The 21,718-nt window shown below is 49.7% G+C and overlaps 1 protein-coding gene across 1 annotated transcript; it reads right to left on the reverse strand.

Moving 5' to 3' along the window:
- Positions 1-467: 467 nt before the first annotated feature.
- LOC116328430 (zinc finger MIZ domain-containing protein 2-like) lies at positions 468-20,216 on the reverse strand. Its single transcript, XM_031750229.2, has 22 exons — positions 18,624-20,216; positions 18,060-18,425; positions 8,287-8,359; positions 7,862-7,976; positions 7,553-7,761; positions 7,191-7,350; positions 6,588-6,830; positions 6,339-6,498; positions 5,808-5,929; positions 5,618-5,707; positions 4,897-5,086; positions 4,359-4,500; positions 4,159-4,237; positions 3,884-4,015; positions 3,526-3,631; positions 3,262-3,419; positions 3,081-3,148; positions 2,820-2,888; positions 2,397-2,725; positions 2,145-2,317; positions 1,790-2,002; positions 468-1,525 (listed from the first exon to the last, which is right to left on the reverse strand). Exons 3-22 carry the CDS (start codon positions 8,334-8,336, stop codon positions 1,418-1,420), a joined length of 2,916 nt encoding a protein of 971 aa, XP_031606089.1. The 5' UTR covers positions 8,337-8,359; positions 18,060-18,425; positions 18,624-20,216; the 3' UTR covers positions 468-1,417.
- Positions 20,217-21,718: the final 1,502 nt, after the last annotated feature.

The raw sequence follows: 21,718 nt of genomic DNA on the forward strand, positions 1-21,718 counted from the left end.
CCAACACCAGACTCCATTCAAAGTTTGATTGATTTTTAGATCGTCTTTCTTTCCATTAGTCTTGATTTAATTCATAACATAATATCGACAATATTCCAGATTACAGTTTACTGAACACAGAGCCGGAGGTTTGAATGTTAAACTGAATAAACTGGATGTGGAATCTACTTTGGAATTCATGTCCTCAGCACCAAAATCTAACCTGTGAGAAAAACCTGCCAGACTTCATTCAGAAATGTGCAAATTTAAGGAGATGCAGTTTTGTACGTTTCTCTGACCGAACGTGTCGTCGATCAAACACCAGCCCGTTTCTTACTGTCACATTAAATCTGTGACGTGTCTTGTTTTATTCACGGGACTCGTTTCAGCACGAGTAACGAGCGGTGTGGACGTGGACGACGTCCTCCATAGATGTCTGATGAAGACCTCGGGCTCTTCACCGTGATGAAAGCGCCACAGCCTCGGCATGTCTTTCCAGTGTCTGTTTATTAAATTACAAACTTTATGTTATGAGTTACTGAATCATCATGTACAGGTTTCCATGGAGACACCACAACTGTTGGACTCTAAGTCACTATACAACAACACAGGATGATGAGGATGATGAAGATGAACCAGCGTTTGTCACTGCAGCTTCAGCCCAGATGTGAGTTACAGTAAGCCACATGTGCAGACCGCGGCCAGGTCAAAGGTCAACTAGCCCGCTTACAAAAAACCCTAACATGAGGGGAGGGGGCTGAGCAGCTACAGCCGCCCGTGTCGCCTCTGATTGGTCATCGGTAGGTCCGTGTCGCACACCGGGGCCGGGCGTGGACCCCTCAGTGTCTCTGGTGAGAAAGGAAAGCGTGTCCGTGGGAAAAGACGCCGCTTTCAGCTCGTCTGCAGCCATCTTTGCACCAAAACCCCCGGCTGTGACGCGCCGCAATGCTGCCTTCACAGGTTTCACACCCACACCCACCAACAGCTGGAACCGCAAAGGACGCCAGCCGCACCTTCGTATACTGTACACCGCCGCGCTGGAATCACCTGAATCACAACCTGATCACGGGCTGAGCCAATACACTGACAGCCAATCAGATGCCAGTGTTGTGCTGTTACACAAAGGGCGACTGGGTGACCTCGCTGTGGGCGGGGCAGGTACGTGAAAGCAGTGCTGTGGCGCCTCTTTGAACTGACAGGGAATGAAGGATGAAGCATCGAAACACAATTAAAAACAATAAAATAAAGTTACCATGGAGTTCATAATCACACATCAAAGAGATTTTTTAGATTCAAAAGTCGCCGTTTTGTTTTCCTTCCTCCTCGAGGTCCGCCCCTTCCTGTGCAGACGGTGCCATGTTGGCGGCGGGGATAAAAATAAAGTTCGGATGTTGCCGTGACGTCTCGGCGTGGTCGACCCCGGAGCCGTGCGAGCGCTTCAGTTGTTCTCAAACAGCGACAGCAGGTCGTCGTTGTTGTTGCTGGGCAGGTCCGGAGGGCCGAGGTAGGACAGCAACTCGTCCGGGTTGGTCAACTCAGGAAGCAACTGCAGGAGCAACGAGGACAACCAGCGTTAGACTGGGCGCCGGCCCACTCACGCTTCAGTTCACACAGTGGTTACTGATTAAGGACAGGTGATCAGCGTGACGCTCGTTTGACTCACCTGCTCGGTTACTAAAGACCTGCTGGACTTTATTCTTATTTCCCCTTCAATGGGCCCTATGTACGGACCAGGAGGGGGCCCGTTGTATTTATCACAACGTTTATTTATTAAAGTTGTGTTTTTATCGTAGAGTCTGTTTCTACTCACGTCCAGAGAAGTTTCCGGAACGTCTGCCGAGCCCCCGAGCCCGAAGGAGCCATCGCCTTGGAGACGGGGATTCTGGTTACTACGCTGCATCATCTGGTTGCCACCCCCCAGTTGCGAGTTGCCATGGAGACCCTGCGACTGCTGCTGGTGCTGCTGCTGCTGCTGGAGAGGAGCACCATGGGAAGTTGAGTCCATACGGCCTGAGCCCGGCATCTTATAGGGAAGGACACAAGGGAGGAAGGAAAGGAGGAAGAAGGCGAGAGTAAAGAGAGGGGAGAGGAGGGAAGGAGACAGAAGAGGAGGTTGTGTTTGTTGTCAGAACAAATCTAAAGCAGTGATGATGATGCTGATGTACCTGTCCAGCCAGCGGGTGAGGGGGGGGTTTGTCAGGGGTGAGGAGGGCGCTGGAGAGCTCCGACTGGTAGGACAGGGGCGGGGGGCCGGGCGAGGAGAAGTCGCCGCCGATGCCGGGCGTCCCCGGACCGCTGAAGTCGGAGAACGGAGCCGACAGCGTGGGGAAGGACGGAGCTGAGGAAGAGAGGCGGATCAATAGACGTGACCAAAACAGGAAGTGATCGATTCGCCGCTGTGAGCTGGAGCATCCTACCTGATCCGGGTCCGGGGTACTCGGGCGTCGCGCTGCTGTTGTTGCCGCCGCCACCGCCCCCTCCGGGTAGGGAGGGGTAGGGCATCGGGGACGAGGAGGAAGAGGAGGGGGGAACTGCCGAGGTGGAGGAGGACGAGGAGGCAGAAGGGGTGGGGCCGAGCGAGGCGATCATCTCCATGACGTTGGGCATGACCATGTGACTGGGGCTGAGCGTCCGGCAGCGCTTCAGCACGGGGCCGTCAGGCTCCTCCTTCACGTGGAGGTCGGGCTTCACGGGGACGGGCTTCCAGCTGCACACCGGGTCGATGGTGATCTCCTCGTACTCCGAGCTGAATCGAACACATTTTAAGAATCAGTTTTTATTTCAGAGCAGCCGGAGCGTCGAGGAAAACAGGAAGTCACTGAACGACAAAAGGGTCTCACTTCTGCACGTAGATCAGGATTCCCAGCATGTACTGGTCCACCTCCAGACCCTCCAACAGAGCCGTCTTACTGCAAACACACACACACACACACACACACGTGATAGACCTGCAGGGGAGCTGGAACAGAGGGCTATTTCTTCAGTAGAAAGTAGTTCCGGTAAAAAACTGAAACCGAGCATTCCGCCTGAGGTGAGTCGGATTTGATGATGAGAAGATGCTGGAGGGGGGGAGAGAGAGAGAGAGAGAGTGTGTGTCGTACTTGCACACAGGACACCTCCAGGTTCCTCGCTCACAGTTGAGTTGCAGGTACGACTCCAGATCGAAACACTGAGAGAAAAAAGGTCGTCGGTCAGATTCGAGCAGGAAGCTGCAATTTTCCAAACCTGCACTTCCTGTAACCCCCGTTGAAGCGGAGCGCTGTGATTGGCCGGCGCTCTGACCTGTATGTGTCTGCAGTCATGGCCTCTGGCGGGCAGCTGGATGCGTCGGAACGTGATGGGACACTTTAGCGAGACCCTGATGGCGGTCTGCTCCACACCGTCCTCTCCGTTTAACCCGGGCGTCCCGGGGATGGAGCCGCTGCTGAAGTTCCTCTTTACTGAGAGACACAGAGACAGGAAATCAAAAAACATCAAGGCAGGAAGTTGAGCCTGGGGTCAGAGTTCAGCTGCTGACAACCAGTAAATATTATTTGGGGGGCTCACTCTTGGTGACGCAGAGCTCTGCAGGAAGCAGCCTCTTCTTCATCAGTCCCTGCAGCACCGATCGCACCGACGGACGGTGAACCAGCTGGAGGACGAACAGGTGAGACTGAGGACGTGCACGCACGCACACACACACACACACACACACACACACACACACACACAGGTCAGATTAACTGGTGGGGTCAAAGTTTTATCGATTTTTATTGAGTTTTACTCTATAGATGTTGTTATTACGGAGTTATTTTCTCTTCATGCTGGAACAGAAATAACATTTCATCTGTTTTGTTATTAAAAAATATTTTTATTTCATTTCTTCTTTGAGTGTGTATCTGTGTGTGAGTGTGTGAGTCCTTACGCAGCAGCAGGCGGTGACGGTGATCTGGATGGTGTTCCTGCCCGGCTGACACACGTGTTTCAGGTACAAAGGTTTATGGGAAGTTTTGTTGTCGCCTCGCTCAATGGTGAGAGGAGTCGCGTTCACGCTCACCTGAGGAGGAGGAAGGAGCAGCTGAGTGATCGTGTTCATTAACCTTTGACCTTTGAGGACATCACCGTGGAGCACACGATGGAAATATTCTCCGTTTTCTCGAAATTCATCAACACGAAGGTGAAGCTGAAAGGAGGTCACACCTGGACGGAGGCGGGCCAGTTGGTGTTCATCTGTCGATCCTCGTGGTGGTAACACTTAAACTGGAGCTCCAGGTCAGGCCTGACACACACACACACACACACACACACACACACACACAGAAAATAAATAAGCTCTCTGAATGAAGCAGTTACTGATACACCTTTAAAATGAAGGTGTGTGTGTGTGTGTGTGTGTGTACCTCATGATGAGTGTTTTGTAGACGGACTCTCTCAGCTGGAAGACGTGGTTGCTGACGGCCAGGTTGTGCTCTAATCTGAAGGGCTCCAGGACCACGCCATCTCTCACTGGGAAGGTCAGCCGCAGGTCGTCGCTAGGGTTACCTGTAAACAGGAAGTCATCGGTCACACACCTGCACATTGACTTCGAATAAGTGGGGAAAAAAAATAATCTGGTTATTTCACAAACAAAATTTGGATCATTTTCCTGATAATCTCAAGATCTGACTGATCATGAAACAAAGATTATTGATTATTGTTATTGAAGATTATTGAAATCAACTTTGATTTTGAAACAAAATGTTGTTAATCTGTTTGTTATGATGGAATAATCGGAATATTTCCCTCAGATAAAGAGTTTCATTTCACTCATGACCTCAGTTTGACTCAAGCAGCTGGTTCTAAAATATAATCAGGCTTCTTATATATTTAAAATATTCAGATTACTCTGATCGTCAGTCGTATTGATACGATGTGATCGATGATTGTGTGTGTGTGTACCTGTCGGCGGGGGAGGGGCCAGGCCAGCTATGTTGGGTTTGATGTCAGGCAGGAAGGAAGAAGGCGTTGGCTTGATGTCACCGTTGCCAGGCGACATGTAGGGCGGAGCCATGGAGCTGCTGGGGGTGATAGGAGGTGTTGGGTTTCCCGGAACCGGAGAAGACGGGTAACCTGGCAACCCTCGCCCCGGCTAACGGATGGCGCCGGAGAGACGACAGAAAACACAGAAACCTTATTTCAGCGTGTGCGTCCTCACTTCCTGTCACATGTCTCCTGCTCTGTGGTTACATGTGTTTCTAATCATGTGTGTGCGCACTAACACTCAGATTAACACAGGGGTCTGTATGATGTCACCGAGGCGGGGATAAAAGCCCCACCCACGCATTATTTAGGAGGGGCAGCTAATAAGAAGAAAGCTGTGTTAAAGAGGGAGGAGCCAAATCAGCCAAAAAGGTGACAGAGCGTTTGTATCAGTGGCTCCCAGACTCTGGAACTCGCTCCCTTTGAGTTTGAGATCTGTGGACTCAGTCATGTCTTTTAAAAGCAGTTAAAAAACGTATCTGTTTAAACTCGCTTTTGGATTTTAATGTCTGTTTTCTGCCTCTGTAAAGCACTTTGTGATTTTTATCTTGAAAGGTGTTATATAAATAAAATTTTACTTTACTCACAGCGAACACACACACACACACACACACACACACACACACACAGCTCTCCTTACCCCTGATGGCTGGTTGAAGGAGTTGTACACGCCTCCGGCGCCCCCTGCTGTCAGAGTGTTTAAGCCGCCCTGCCCGTTAAACTGGTCCTGCTGCACAAACGGCACAAACACTCGGATCAATCAGCTGTTAATGAACACGTGACAGCAATCAGGGCTCCATCGCTCCAACAACACTGTTCCAGCTGCTCACCTTGTAGTACTGCGAGCTGGGGGGTCCAGAGGGGGGGTACTGAGGTGGGAGGGGCATTTTATGGCTCTGATAGGAGGGGGAGGAGCCAGACCGCGGAGGGGCGGGACCTGGACCGGCGGGACCTGCAGGGAGACGAGAAGAAAGCACACGTGAATAATCCAGAACACGAGGTCTGCTTTCTCATCATCAGCTGTGGTGAAACCTCCACCTGGAAACACCTGCAGACGTGGTGCAGTTAATCCTGTTTGATGGCGCCGAGTGACGTTACACTTCAGGAATCATGTAAAATAACACCAAAGAAAACAAACACTTCCCAGGCCCGTTCTGCTCCGGCGTTCCCTGTGAGCTTTAATGTGGCGTGGGCAGGTACGAGGACCCAGCACCTGCACACGGTTTACTCACAGTGATTGTTCTCACCTGTCGTCAGACCAGCCTTACACACCTGACCAGGCTGAGGTTACTTCCTGTCCTGTCAGGACCGGCAGCGGTGGGTTTTCGTTAGACTGACGTGTGAAACTAACAGTGTCCTACCTGGGTGGTACTGCATGTTGGGGCCCGGGTAGGGGCCGGGCCCGCCATGACCGCCTCCAGCTGAACCAGGCATGGATCCACCGCCACCTCCGGGACCCGGCATGACGTTCACACTGGAACCGACAGGAACACCATACTGCTGGGACATTCCCGGGAAGGACTGAGGGCGGGACAGGTGTGGACACAGGTGTGAATTCACTCATTGACACAGCAACCTGAGTGTCAGCAGCACGGACTCCTGAGCCTCACCTCTGAGCTGTATGGCCGTTTGAGGCCCTGCGGGGGCCTCAGGTGTCCCTGCTGTGGTCCAGGGCCATAGTTTGGGTGCTGGGGGACCCTCTGCGGGCCCCCTCCTGGTCCGTACATAGGGCCCATTGAAGGGGGACCTCTGGTGGGGCCTGGACCTGGGCCCATACTTCCAGGAGCCATGCCAGGAGGGCCGCGGGGGCCGGAGTGGGCCATGAACTGGTTATTGTAGGCTGGACCGCCCATCTGGGAAAAAAACAACAAATTTATCAGTGATGTCATCAAACAGGTGTCCTCAGCATGGGTTCGGCTAAAAGTGAGTAAATATTCGAGGACACGTCACATGTTTACGCAGAAATCTGGACTGTGCTGGAGCGGGGGCGTCGTGCTCCGGTGCACCGACCACAGGTTTAAACTCAACCCCGTCACCAAACACACCTCCACCTCTATTTATGCACCAACTCTGAGACCTCGTCCCTCCCACAGCGTTTCTCTGACAGTGTTTTTCTGTTTATTCACCTGCACGAGTGGACCAGCAGAGGGAGCTCTAACCCAGGCGGGCAGCATACAGGCGCCCTCAGTGAGTGACCTCATGCTTCTGCTCACCTGTCCATAGTTCATCTCCTGGTTTTGTTTCTCCTGGATGGCGGCGACGGTTGCTGTAGCAGTGGCGGTTGCCGTGGCAGCGGCAGCAGCAACGGCGGCGGCGGCGGCGGCCTGAGTGAAGTCGGCGGAGCCTCGGGAGGCTCCAGGGTTCGACGGATAGCTGCAAACAAACGACATCATTGACTTCATCGACCACCTGACATGTGACAGATAAGACCCCTCGATATCTGGATGAGAGGGCGGAGCTTAGTGAGCTGCACCCAAGCATCCACCCTCAGGACAGAAACCGGAGCAGCAGGTCAGTATATTTCAGGTTCTGATGCTACTGTTGGCTAAAACGTGACGCTGAGGCAGACACCCACCTCCCCGTGTACCCGCCCGGTCCTCCTGCGTAGGCCCCGCCCGTACGGCCGTACATGCCCTGGGTCATGTATCCTTTGCTGGGCTCTCCGTAGCCCTGCTGACCCATGTAGCCTCCGGGCCCGCCGGACATGCCCGACCCCCCGGGGCCCTGCATCATGGGACCCCCGCCTGGGTTGGCCCCGGGCCCCATCACGCCTCCACCAAGACCCTGATGAGAACAGAAGTAAACATTCATCAGACAGGAAGTGACATCAAGTGAGTAAAAATGATCAATAATGTCACATCCTTCCTGCTTGGTGATGTCATACCTGGCTGGCCGAGGGGTTGGTGACGCCCCAGACAGTCGTGACCACGGAGAGCGATCCTGTGGGCTGATTGGTGGGCTGCTGCCAGCTGGAGGGGTCGTAGGGGTACGAGCCTTCACTGTGGGGGGGCGGGTCCATGAATAAAACAATTATGCGCTCTTACACAGCAGCACAAATATTTATTATATATGTAAGTGTGTATAATTCTGAGCTGAAGAACCTTCTGTCAGTTTATTTTGTACATTTTTGGGATCAGATTCAAATTCATGATTTATCAATTTAAAGTGAAACTGACTCGATTGTTTCAGGATAAAAATATTAGAGTGAAAGTGTGTAAAGATGACAGCTCTGTGTGTGTGTGTGTGTGTGTGTGTGTGTGTGTGTGTGTGTGTGTGTGTGTGTGTGTGTGTGTGTGTGTGTGTGTGTACCTGTGTGGGTTGTTGGCTAGTCCAGCCTTCATCTGGTTTAGAGGGTTCATGGTGGGCGGAGCAAATCAGAGTTCTGAAAGACAGACAGACATCGTCTCCAATCAGCTGATTCAGACTTGGGTGCAAACTACATTTCCCATCAAGCCTCTCTGCACACAGACCATGACGCTGCTCTGAGTTTTCTCCACCAAAGTCCATTCAAAATTCCTCCCGTTTAAAGAAACCTGCACCTTTTAGTCTCCTGCTGTGATCATCATGAGTACTCCAGTACCCAGAATGCCTTGCAGGGTCAGAACTTATGCATTAAATGTGACCGCTAATCACCCTCCTATTGATCTGAACACAGCAGAGGGAAGTGATCAAAGGCATTGATTATATAGTGATACTGAGAAGGAACCAGAAATATGAGTTTATTAAGAGCAGACATGTTTGTTTCTGCCTCTCAGTGAGTCGCTATGGAGAGGAGGCAGATTTCCATCAACTATGTCAAAAGAAACAGGAAGTCAAGTTTTATACCCGACTGATTCGGAGGTCAGAGGAAAGACCGGGAGGAAACACACATTCCTCAATATCGCTGAGTGCGCACACACACCAAACCAGCTGTGTGTGTGTGTGTGTGTGTGTGTGTGTGTGTGTCGGGTTTCTGCTGCCTCACCGGCCCAACACAAATCACTGAACCCCAGATTCTCAGAAGAAGCGGCTGAAAGAAAGGAGAAAGTGTCTGAAAACCAGTTAAAGAGGATCACAGAGAGGGAGCTGATCGTGGGTCCCTGTGGAGTGTCCTCCTGTGGACGAGACCAGCTTCAGTGGTTTTGATGTCTGTGAGCATCACACAGAGCTGATCAGGCAGAGCAGTGGGAACAAGTCAGCGTGATAATTGGTTCACAGAGATCATCACCTGTGCAGGCTGAGATCCAGCCCGCACAGGATGGAGACAGGATGCAGGCATGTGGGGCAGCCCGGCGATGCTGTGAGAGCTCCTCCAATGAGAAGCTTCAGTGTTTGAGTCTCTGTCAGGGAGGAAGTGTGATGCTTGCTGTCTCAGCTCACCTGTGTGGGCCAGCAGGTGCAGACACTTGAGGACGTGACTGAACTGCGAAGGAGCGCGATGCTCATGTGACTCAGCTATACAGGTACATGACCACCTGATTCTCTGCCTTCACTCAGAGCTGCACAGCCCTCACAATTCCAAAAGCAACTGATTCATGAGGGAGGGGCCTGATGGCGAGCGCTAACTGAGCCACACTCATCCACGCTGGTAGCAGCGACATCACAACCAGTGACCACTGTACTTCCTTCTTCTGATCAACGAGCTCGCCGGGCTCAGAGGAAGCCACGCCTCTGTCCCTACAGGTGTTCTACTTCCTGATCCCAGCGTCTGAAATCGATCAAGTTTAATGTGTCTGATCCGAGTCATTTCCGAGCGCAAAGGTGCAGCAGGTACGAACACCTGGCTGGAGTTTACCTGCAGGAGCCTAAACCTCCGCAGGGGGTCGTGGCTCTCCTCCACCAGCTGTCAGCTGGCTCAGGTGCAGCAGGAGGGGGAGGAGTCAGAGGAAACGCCTGCCAGCGAGCAGGTTAGGGTCACAGAGTCTCTGTCGCCACGGTAACTGGCCCAGGAAACAGAAACCCAGAGTTTTCCTTCAGCTCTGGATTAATGAAGTCAGGCTTTCAGCTGAACCTGATCCAGATGTGGAACCAGCTCTTCCCTGAGAACCGGGCCACGGTCCAACAGGAAGTCACAGGATGCAGCTGACAACCAAAAGGATCCGAGTCTCCTCCCACGAGGAGAGCCCGCTGCAGGTGTGTTTGTAGCGTGAAAGTGGAGGAGGTTTCACACGTGAAACCAAAACTTTCTAACACTGCAGTGGGAGCGTCAGCAGGAGCGTCACGTAATCTGGTGACGAGAGTTTCAGTGCGTCTCAAACATCCGGTAAGATCAGCAGGAAGCACAGATTCAACCAGCAGCAGCCTGATGGGTGACCTGAGTCACAACCTGAGGTTTGAGGAGAGGCTTAAAGGTCAGAGAGGATGAAACTCAACAAACACTGTTTCACAGCCGCTCTGTCACATGACGAGCTGCTGACATCACAAACTCTTCTTCTCTGCTCACAAACTGACATTAAAAAGCTGCCGTGAATCCGAGAGCGAAACAGGATCATTAATAATCTGATCGCTGTGAGTCTGCGGGTCAGGCTGACTCCACGCACTCCACAAAACAGCGTTTATCAGGACGCGGCGTTCCTTCAGCTAAAACGCCGCAGTGCTGCTGCTTTTCCTGTTTTCGCTCATTTATTTACAGATTTAACCTTTTAAAGTCTGAAAATTCTGGAATCTTCTTCTTATTTAAAGTTCTGTTTCCTGATTTGCAGTGACACCGAGAGCCTGCTAACGTGCCCGACCAACCAGCGTCACCTGAAACCCGGCGGACATCCTCCCAGGTGCAGCAGACGTGAACACGGCAGGTGTTCGGTCAGAAGGTAAAAGACTCCTCGTTCCTCTGACCCACAGACACACCTGCGGCACATCAGCGGGACTCCCGGCGGGCCGACCCTGAGTTTAGATCCTGACGTTTGAGGAGCTTCAGGTAGAAAACGTTTCACCTGTGGATCAGCTTGCTGCAGTCATCACACTCACCTGCTGAACTCTGGCTGCTCTGATCCAAACACAGGCTGTGTCCCAATTCAGGGTCTGCACACTTGAAGTACGCATTTCAAGTGCGATTACGTCACTGCCACGCGATGACGGCTGTCCCAATTCAAAGTGTACTTCAAATGCATACTCCAAATGCCCCGTCGATTCCCAAATATCAAGCGTGGTCCGGTGCACGCTTCGTGGTCCCATATATCCCACAATCCATAGCGCGGCGGTGGGTGTGGATAATTTTGCCGCAAAAAATACGGCAGAAGGGAGCGGTCAAGAGTGAACTGTCAAAAGTAAGTACTGAATATGATGTCACTTATTTATGTGCGAATGTTTAACAACATTAAAACATTACTGTTGGCCACATGTCGGCAAAGTTATGTGACATTAGTGATGTTTGTACTTTCAGCGGTAACTTGGTTTTAAAGCCTCTACTTATATGTGTGTGTGTGTGTATATATATATATATATATATATATATATATATATATATATATATATATATATATATATATATATATATATATATAAGGTGCATAAGAAATACAGCAAGCTGTCCATACCTGAGGCCTTGGAAACTGCCAAGCAAAGACTCACAGCCTTGGCCAGCCGCTTGAGGAGGTACACCAGAGAGATAGAAGGCAGGAGAATAAACCAGCTGTTCTCCACAGAACCAGCAAAGGTGTACTCTCAGTGGCAAGGAACAATAACAGAACAGCACCACCAAGGCTGGAGACGGAGCAATACTGGAAGAGCATATGGGAGAAGGACGCAACCCATAACGGCAATGCTCAGTGGCTAGTGGATCTGAGGGCAGACCATAGCGACCTCCTGAACAGGGTCCAGTAACCATCACAGTGGCAGACATCCAAGAAAGGGTCTCCAGTATGAAGAGTTGGACAGCACCAGGGCCCGACATGGTTCACGCCTACTGGCTGAAGAAGCTGACTGCACTCCACGAGCGTCTGGCAGCACAAATGAACCAGCTGCTAGTTAACGAGAGACTCCCGGAATGGCTAACCGAAGGTCGGACGGTCCTGATCCCCAAGGACCCCAAGAAGGACCGGTCCCATCCAACTACCGACCAATAACCTGCCTCAGTACTACATGGAAGCTCCTGTCAGGCATCATATCGGCTAAGATGAACAGGCACATGGGTCAATACATGAGCGGGGCACAGAAAGGGATTGGCAAGAATACCAGAGGCGCAAAACACCAGCTACTGGTAGACAGAACAGTCAGCCGAGACTGCAAGACCAGACTGACCAACCTGTGCACAGCCTGGATTGATTACAAGAAGGCCTATGACTCAATGCCCCACAGCTGGATACTGGAATGCCTAGAATTGTACAAGATCAACAGTACCCTAAGAGCCTTCATCAGGAACTCAATGGGGATGTGGCGCACAACACTAGAGGCCAACTCCAAGCCCATAGCACAAGTCACCATCAAGTGCGGGATCTACCAAGGAGATGCTCTGTCCCCACTGCTGTTCTGCATAGGCCTGAACCCCTCAGTGAGATCATTAACAAGACTGGCTACGGATACCGACTACGAAACGGGCGGTTGTCAGCCACCTCCTGTACATGGATGACATCAAGCTGTACGCCAAGAGTGAACGAGACATCGATTCACTGATACACACTACCAGGATATACAGCAATGACATTGGAATGTCGTTCGGACTGGAGAAGTGTAGTCGGATGGTAACAAAGAGAGGGAAGGTAGTCAGAACTGAGGGGATCGAACTACCAGAAGGCAACATTGCAGACATAGAGGACAGTTACAAGTACCTGGGGATCCCGCAGGCGAATGGGAACCATGAAGAGGGCGCTAGGAAAGCTGCAACCACCAAGTACCTGCAGAGGGTCAGGCAAGTCCTGAGGAGTCAGCTGAACGGTAAGAACAAGATCCGGGCCATCAACACCCACGCCCTGCCCGTGATCAGGTACCCTGCTGGGGTAATAGGCTGGCCAAAGGAGGAGATAGAAGCCACTGACATCAAGACAAGAAAGCTCCTTACCATGCATGGAGGGTTTCACCCCAAGTCTAGCACCCTGAGGTTGTACGCTAAGCGGAAGGAAGGGGGCCGGGGACTGGTGAGTGTCAGCACCACAGTCCAGGATGAGACAAGAAACATCCACGAATACATCACGAAGATGGCCCCAACTGACAGTGTGCTCAGTGAATACCTCAGGCAGCAGAAACCCAAGAAAGAGGAGGAAGGCGAGGAACCATCATGGAAGGACAGGCCCCTGCACGGTATGTACCACCGGCAGATAGAGGAGGTGGCTGATATCCAGAAATCCTACCAGTGGCTGGACAAAGCTGGACTGAAAGACAGCACAGAGGCACTAATCATGGCAGCACAAGAACAAGCTCTGAGTACAAGATCCATAGAGGCTGGGGTCTATCACACCAGGCAAGACCCCAGGTGCAGGCTGTGTAAAGATGCCCCAGAGACAATCCAGCACATAACAGCAGGGTGCAAGATGCTAGCAGGCAAGGCATACATGGGCGCCATAACCAAGTGGGCGGCATAGTGTACAGGAACATCTGTGCGAGTATAACCTGGAAGTCCCGAGGTCAAAATGGGAGATGCCCCAAGGGTGATGGAGAATGACCGAGCTAAGATCCTGTGGGACTTCCAGATACAGACGGACAAAATGGTGGTGGCTAACCAACCGGACATAGTGGTGGTAGACAAACAGAAGAAGACGGCTGTAGTGATCGATGTAGCGGTTCGAATGACAGCAATATCAGGAAGAAGGAACACGAGAAGCTGGAGAAATACCAAGGGCTCAGAGAAGAGCTCGAGAGGATGTGGAGGGTGAAGGTAACGGTGGTCCCCGTGGTAATCGGAGCACTAGGTGCGGTGACTCCCAAGCTAGGCGAGTGGCTCCAGCAGATCCCGGGAACAACATCGGAGATCTCTGTCCAGAAGAGCGCAGTCCTGGGAACAGCTAAGATACTGCACAGGACCCTCAAGATCCCAGGCCTCTGGTAGAGGACCCGAGCTTGAAGGATAAACCGCCCGCAGGGGCGTGCTGGGTGTGTGTTATATACATATATATATATATATATCTCTTAGAGCTGGGCGATATAAGATTTTTTCATATCACGATATGTTTTTTTCATTTCAGGCGATAACGATATATATCACGATATAAGCCAAATAACTATATTTGTAAGATTTAAATGTGTCGTTTCTCACAAGTAAAATGTGAAATAATCAGCAGCTTGTTTTAATTAAAATATTTATTTCCCATAATAAGTTCAACAGGGCAGATGTACTTAAGGAACATGAGACTTCAGTTTCAGATAAAGGCAAATAGGGCTGGGCTATATCATACTGTTCACGGTAATACCGATGTAATTTTGGGCAACGATAGGAAAATGAAATATCGCGATAGAATATGGGTAAAACGCGCATGCTCAGTGCCTTTGTTTACATACGCACATGGCGGCGACGCAGAATGAGAAGAGCGAAAGTGGATCGTTAAATGAAACGGATGAACTAGAACTGGTTTGTAAAAATGCTGCAACTTCAGTGGTGTGGAACTGGTTTAGCTTTCATCCGTCAGATACACAACAAAGCACTATTTTTGGTAGAGCATGCTAGCGGGCCGTCGTTATTACCGTGTTATATAGCACACTTAAAATCAATCCTTTGATTTTTCTGAAAATCGACAGTGTCCCTTATAATCCCGCGTGCCTTATGTATGAATTCTGGTTGTGTTTACTGACCTGAAACGATTTTATGTACACGGCGCTCGAAAATCTGTCGAATGTTTCAGTACGACTTTGCTAAGCTACGAAGCCTCACAGCTTCATGGATTGTGGAGCATTACGGCTATCGTAGGCAGGCGCCTCGCGGAGTGACACGTACTGTGCTTCAACATAATATTACCGTATTGTGTGTGTATAACCTCTTTGTAAGTTTTGTGGATATTATACATGGTTATGCTGAGGATATGTCGGCCAATTTCCACTGGAAATGCCTTTTGGTTAAACTGTCAGCAAGAAATTTGCACTGTTATCTTTTTTATATAACTTTAATGCACATAAAAAACAGCTGCTTGTTTAAGTGAAAATACATTGATGGGGTTTTTTGCACTAATAAAGTTGTGGAATTGTAAAGTATTTTGTCTAGTGTCAATTATATTGTCAGTTATATCGTTATCGCAAATTTTCAAATGTATATCATGATAAATAGTTTTGGTCATATCGCCCTGCTCTAAAGGCAAATATTGCAAACTACACAAAAAGCAGCCGCTAAAGTGTTTAAGTTTCAAAATAGAACAAACAAACAGACTAAATTGTCAATTCCACTTAGAAACAAAATATTAATTCTAAAAATAAATCTTAGGTCGTTTTACAGAAGAACAGACAAAATTGACTAACTTTTGTCAATATCAAATAAAGTGAGAACTAAAAGGAAATTCTCAATCTCTCCTTGTTGTATAGCTTAGCTTTTCAAACAGTTTTAACAGTTACTTTAGTCTGACAAAAGCCGAATGACGAATCAGCGCTTTCAGTCAGAGACTGAGCATGCACCGCTTTATTGTATATCCAGACTTGCTTTCGGCACAATTTACAGTGCGCGCTACTCTGTTTTTTGTCAGACTTGAAATAGCCGAAATACCTTCACACTACGGAACTTCTGTGGCCCTTCCGTTCGACAAGCTCTCCGGCATTGGAACCATCATCTGTTTTTTCTTCGGTAACCTTCGCTCACGCTCTCGGTTGATTTTTCTCTAGTCGGCAAACTCATTTCCTTCATTGCCCGGGCTGCACGGCTACAAAAACAAATACACATGTGCGGCTTGGCGCTTGTGCTGTACGTAACAAGTCACGTGACGTGACGCTGCGGCTGTGATTGGTTCGGCTCTGCGCTACTTAATTTAGATTGGCTGTTCTTTTTTTTTTTTTTTTTAAGAGGACAAGAGAGATGAGGTCTATCGCAATAGTTTAATTTTTCTATCGAGAAAAAGTTATTTCATAATACATATCGTTATCGTTTATCGCCTAATATATATCGCTAATATATATATATATATATATATATATATATATATATATATATATATATATATATATATCTATATATCTATATATATATATATCTATATCTATATATATATATATATATATATATATATATATATATATATATATATATATATATATATATATATATATATATATATATATATATATGTATAATCTGTATTTGTGCTTGGGTGACATAATGTCCTCAATGTGGATTTACAATGTACTACAATAGTACGCGCACTGCGCGTACTTCAAGCGTGCAGACCCTGAATTGGGACACAGCCACAAACTGCACCTCAATGAAAACGAGTGTTTGTGTCCCTGCACACGAACAGCTGAGCGCTCAAAGCACACCTGCAGTCACCCTCAGTGGGCGTGTCCCTGATTAGCAGGTGGACTTTGGTGTGAAGATTTCTGACAAACAGCGTCCTGCATTCCACCATTTCAGCTCCGCCCACAAAGCGTGTCATGCACAAACATTAACGACTCAGCTCGAGGCAACAAGCAGGTTGTTTCACAGGTAAACAGAAAGCAGGAAGAAAAAGGAAGAAGGAAATGATTTACACATGAGTGGAAAGTTTAAAGTCTACCAACACCTGAACTCCGCACCTGTCCTTCAACCAGTCAGGTAACCCTGTGTGTGCACACCTGTTTATCCCAATGGCTGACTCACCTGAGCTCCACACTACCTGCCCCATACCTCAGAGATAAATCACCCTTAAAACTAAACACGAATGATTTTTAAAGATGTGTTAAATGTGTATCGATCAGCAGCTCCCTCACACACACACACACACACACACACACCTGCTAATTAGATAAAATCTCAGAGTTTCACTCAGTAAACTTGGAGCTCAGCCTGTTAGTACGGTGACCTCACAGCAGCCATGTTATTGGCCACATGACGTCATTATACACGCTCCACCAGCACAAACAGGCCCAGAGGTCCAGTTCAGGTGAAGCTAGCAACTACAGCCACTTGTGTCACCATCCACCTGTCATTCAAAGAGGCCACGCCCCTAAAATACAACCTTTAAGGCTTAATACAACTTAAACAGATGAGTTGTAACAACATCCTCCCCGTACAGGTGTTATGAGACCAAAAGTTTAAACACAGCAGTCTATGGGGACTGCCTCACTGCTGCCCCTGCTGGATGCTGGCAGAACTGCAGGCACCTCAGTTGGTGCAAGTTTAAAACCTTCTCCTCCACCTGTGGAGAACTGGAGCCCGTGTCGTGCTGGGCTGATGGAGTATCAGAGTGCTGTGGTTAAACAGCGTCCCTTGTTCGTGAGCATGTCACTGGTGCACCATCACAGCGGCCCGTGATGTTTTTTTTCCACAGTAAACGCAGTAAATCGGTTTCAGTCTGCCCGCGTGCACGCCACCCACGCATGCGCCGGATAAATGGGTTAAGTCTAATATAAGTTGCTGTATCGTCCCAAGCCGGGCGGTGCTGTGTCCGTCGCACTTCTCCGCCGCCGCCTGCTGCCTCAGTCTGACCGCACAGATGGAAACAAAATGAGTGTCAGAAGACATTTTGAGATTCCTAGCGGTGTTGCAACCAGGCGGAGGAGGAGGGGGAGCTGATGCTAACGTGCTAACTAGCAGGCAGCTCCTGCTACAGCAGCCGGGAAGTGGGGCTCCTCCGGCTAAAGCTAGTAGCACCACTGGCTAGCATTAGCATGCTAACACACCAACAGCAATCCCCTGCGTGTAAACAGCAGGGCTCATTTCACTGAGTACTGTTATTACACTGGATGCGGAATGAGGGAGCAGATGGCTTCTGATATTTTTAATTTGGCAGAAAAAAAATATTTTTTACCGTTTCCATCCTTGTTACTCAGCTAGCATGTTCTAGGTGACAATGGAATGCTGCAAGGCTAACAGCTAGCGACATGCTAACCTCTTCCTCCAACACAAAACACTCGCCTGGTGTTCGCTGTAGTGTACCTGCAAACCGATCAGCCCAAAACTCATCTAGTCTTCGATAACCCCCATCCCCGAGGCCCCGCACCTGTCACGTACACACACGTATACTAAGAGCGGGTACACGGTTACCCCGCAGCCTGCCTACCTTCGCACTCCCCCGGTGTCCGAGCCCTGCTCCGGGGCTCCGCAGTCTGCTCTTCTCGGAGCCTCCGGGGCATTAAGAACCGAACCTTCCCGAAGTGTCCACGGCCAGGCAACTACCCCAGAGATACTCCGAATATCCGGCAAAAAAGTCCCGATAAAATCCTGGCAGTGAGGCCGAAATTCAAAGCCCGCAGCTCGGTCAGCTAGCGCTGCCTGCCGCCGGCCTCGGCGTCCGATTGTCCGGCTTCAGGAGCTGACACCATCCCCCGCAGCTCCAGGAGAGTTCACACGGGAGAAGAGAGCAGATCCAGCGGGCTTAACTGCTCTACGGAGCCGCTACAGTTCGGTTCCTCTGCATCACTGATCGCTGCTGGCCAGCAGGTTAAACAGGAGAGAGAGAGAGACGTTCACATAGACAGGAGAGAGAGAGAGACGTTCACATAAGACAGGAGAGAGAGAGAGACGTTCACATAGACAGGAGAGAGAGAGCGAGACGTTCACACAGACAGGAGAGAGAGGTTCACACAGACAGGAGAGAGAGAGGATGTAATCCTTTGAGACTCACCTGTGCTGGTTGAACAGGTGAGTTTAAGTAACCTGTAAACTGAACCTGCACAAAGAGTGAGGAGCAGCAAGCAGACAGACCCGAGTCATTTAGATCTCAGACAGTTTCAGTCCCCAGGTGTGCCCAGGTGTGGTGTCTGAATCCGGTTTTATAATGAAGTAAAGAGCAAACCACAAACTTGATTTGCAACACAGCCTCAGCTTCATGTTGGTGTGCTCACTCTGCACCTGTCAAAAGGTTAGATCGTTTGACTGAGGTGACACCACTGTGTTAAAACTGAGGTTACTTTTACACTGAGTTCAAGTCAGCTCTAGACTCACTACCAACCCTGGGATTTGAACCTGAGACCTTCTTCCTACACATAAAACTAGAACCTAACCCCAAGGGCCATCGAGATGCTGTGAGCTAGCTCCACTCAGTATAAAAGTTTTGAATCATCCCAGAAGTAAAAGTACTAATGCAGATATCACTGGAGCATAAAGCTTTAGGTTACTTCAGTAACCCCGGTTCTCAGAGTAGCAGATGTCGCACTATGGGATGCGCCTCCCTGCATATTCCTCAGAATACCTGGGCATGTTCCAGCCCGAGGCAACACAAGAAGACCCGGTGTGTCCTTGCTCGAGATTTTGTTGCCACATACTCAGAGTCATTCTCGGAGTCTATGCTTCCTCTGCTGTGAGGGAAACATGTCTTCTTCACTAGCTGGGATGTTAATGTTGAGGGACACAAACAGGGACACAGACAGGCAGAGGTAGCTAGCGCCCAGTGGCGGGAAATAACACTAACGCTCCTGTCTGTGGAAAGTTAAGCTAGTTAGCCTAAGGAGGCTTAGCTAGCATATCTCAGCCTAAGAAAGCTGAGATATGCTCAGAAGTGAGAAGAGTTGCTTATCTTGAATAACGACTATGTAACAGCGCAAGCTAATTAAGGGTGAGTGGCTGCCCGACATGGTTGTTGTGATCATCAGCCAGTCAGAATTGGCAGAATGAGATAAATACTTCTGAGGAATCTGCAGGGGGCACATCCCATGGTGAGACACTGAAACAAAGCGAAATGGATGCAAGGAATAAGAACTGAATTAACGTGGATCACTTTGAAGGTACTTAGGTAGATTTCGCTCCTCATTATATAACAAACATTCACCACCAGGGGGCAGCGTGTTATCTGTATGTTCCATATTTCTCTTCAGTTCTTCATTTACTCATGACACTTTACATTTGTCCTTGTAGACAGGGATTTGTTCTTAATGAATTTAATGTCTCTTTCCCAGCGATGAGTGTCAATCTGTGTATGCACGGTCACCTCAAATCAGAGCTCCGGCTGCACACTGCTCTGAACTGAAATAATTTTTTTCTACTTGTGGAGCTGCATTATGTCACAGAGAGGGCGCAGCTCGAGAGTGGTTTAGGCTGAACACTGCTCCTCTATGGAGTCCCACAAGGCTTCATTCTGGGGCCAATTGTTTTCTCTCCCTCTAGGATCATTTATGAAAAGATACATTATCTCATTTCACGTCTGTGCTGATGATTACCAAATCTATTTGCTCCTGCAAAGAAATGATGGCAGCTGATTAAAATGTAAAAAATTAAGGCCAGTCTTGGCAGCCGGGGATCAGTCCGCCAGGGCCTCTGCTCCTGGCTGCCGCCCAGCACACAATGCACCCGACCCCTATGGCGCCTCCTGCGGGTGGTGGGCCTGCGGGAGGATGGGCCCATGTCTCCTCTTCGGGCTGTGCCCGGCGGGCCCCATGGACTAAGGCCCGGCCACCAGACGCCGCTCGGGCACCCTCCCGGGCCTGGCTCCAGGGCGGGGCCCCGTAACCCTATCCCGGGCAGGGTAAACTGTTCCTCGATGTTTTCTTCATAAGGGTCTTCTGAATCGCTCTTTGTCTGGTCCCTCACCCAGGACCAATTTGCCATGGGAGACCCTACCAGGGGGCAAAAGCCCCCAGACAACATAGCCCCTGGGATCCCTGGGACACACAAACCCCTCCACCACGATAAGGTAGCGATTCACGGAGAGGGAGCTGAGTGTAAAAGCGAAGCTCTCAATTTACCGGTCGATCTACGTCCCTACCCTCACCTATGGCCACGAGCTGTGGGTAGTGACCGAAAGAACGAGATCGCGGATACAAGCGGCAGAAATGAGCTTCCTCCGAAGGGTGGCTGGCCTCTCCCTTAGAGATAGGGTGAGAAGTTCGGCCATCCGGGAGGGGCTCAGAGTAGAGCCGCTGCTCCTCCACATCGAAAGGAGCCAGTTGAGGTGGTTCGGGCATCTGACAAGGATGCCTCCTGGGCGCCTCCTGGGTGAGGTGTTCGGGCATGTCCCACCGGGAGGAGGCCCAGGGCAGACCCAGGACACGCTGGAGAGATTATATCTCTCGGCTGGCCTGGGAAGCATGGTATTCCCCGGATAAGCTGGAGGAGGTGGCTGGGGAGAGGGAGGTCTGGGCTTCTCTGCTTAGGCTGCTGCCCCCGCGACCCGGCCTCGGATAAAGCGGATGAAGATGGATGGATGGATGGAAAATTAAGGCCAAACTTTTTATGGCAGTCAGACTGAGGTTGTGATACTTTGACCCAGTTGCTCCAGCAGTTGGACCTCAGTGTGAAAATGGACTTTGACCTAACACTAGACAATCAGATTCATTCTGTTGTGAAATCAGGTTTTTACCTGTTGAGACATCCAAGGTCAAGCCCTCATCTTTAAATCATTTTAAGAGTTATCCATTGTTTCATTACAGTTCCACTCGACTGTTGTTATATGGCCTTTACGTTGGTAAATATCAGGCCTCCCCTTTCACTCAGTTAGTCCAACATGGTGCCCTCTTACCTGAACCCGTAAGCTGGAGCATGCCTCCCCTGTTCTGGCTTCCTGTGCTTTTTAGGATTGATTTTAAGATTTTATTGTTTGTTTTTAAATGTCCTTCAAGGTCACAGAGATCTGCTGACCAGAGGAGCAGAACGAGTTAAGAACGAGTCGCCGCTCCATGTTCACATTTTTATTCTTTGCCTTTGAACTCTGAGTGAGAGCTTATGAATTCAGGCGGTTATATCATCACTTGTGTTTTTGCAATTCGTGTGTAACCTTTTGTTTCT

This window comes from Oreochromis aureus, linkage group 12 (genome assembly GCF_013358895.1).
Source record: "Oreochromis aureus strain Israel breed Guangdong linkage group 12, ZZ_aureus, whole genome shotgun sequence".
NCBI lineage: Eukaryota > Metazoa > Chordata > Actinopteri > Cichliformes > Cichlidae > Oreochromis > Oreochromis aureus.

Coding starts and splice junctions, on each gene's coding strand:
- LOC116328430 (XM_031750229.2), bottom strand. CDS start 8,336: ATGAACCCTCTAAACCAGATGAAGGCTGGACTAGCCAACAACCCACAC. Junction 7,977..8,286: donor CTAGCCAACAACCCACACAG/GTACACACACAC, acceptor GCCCCCCCACAG/TGAAGGCTCGTACCCCTACG. Junction 1,526..1,789: donor TTCCGGAAACTTCTCTGGAC/GTGAGTAGAAAC, acceptor TTGCTCCTGCAG/TTGCTTCCTGAGTTGACCAA.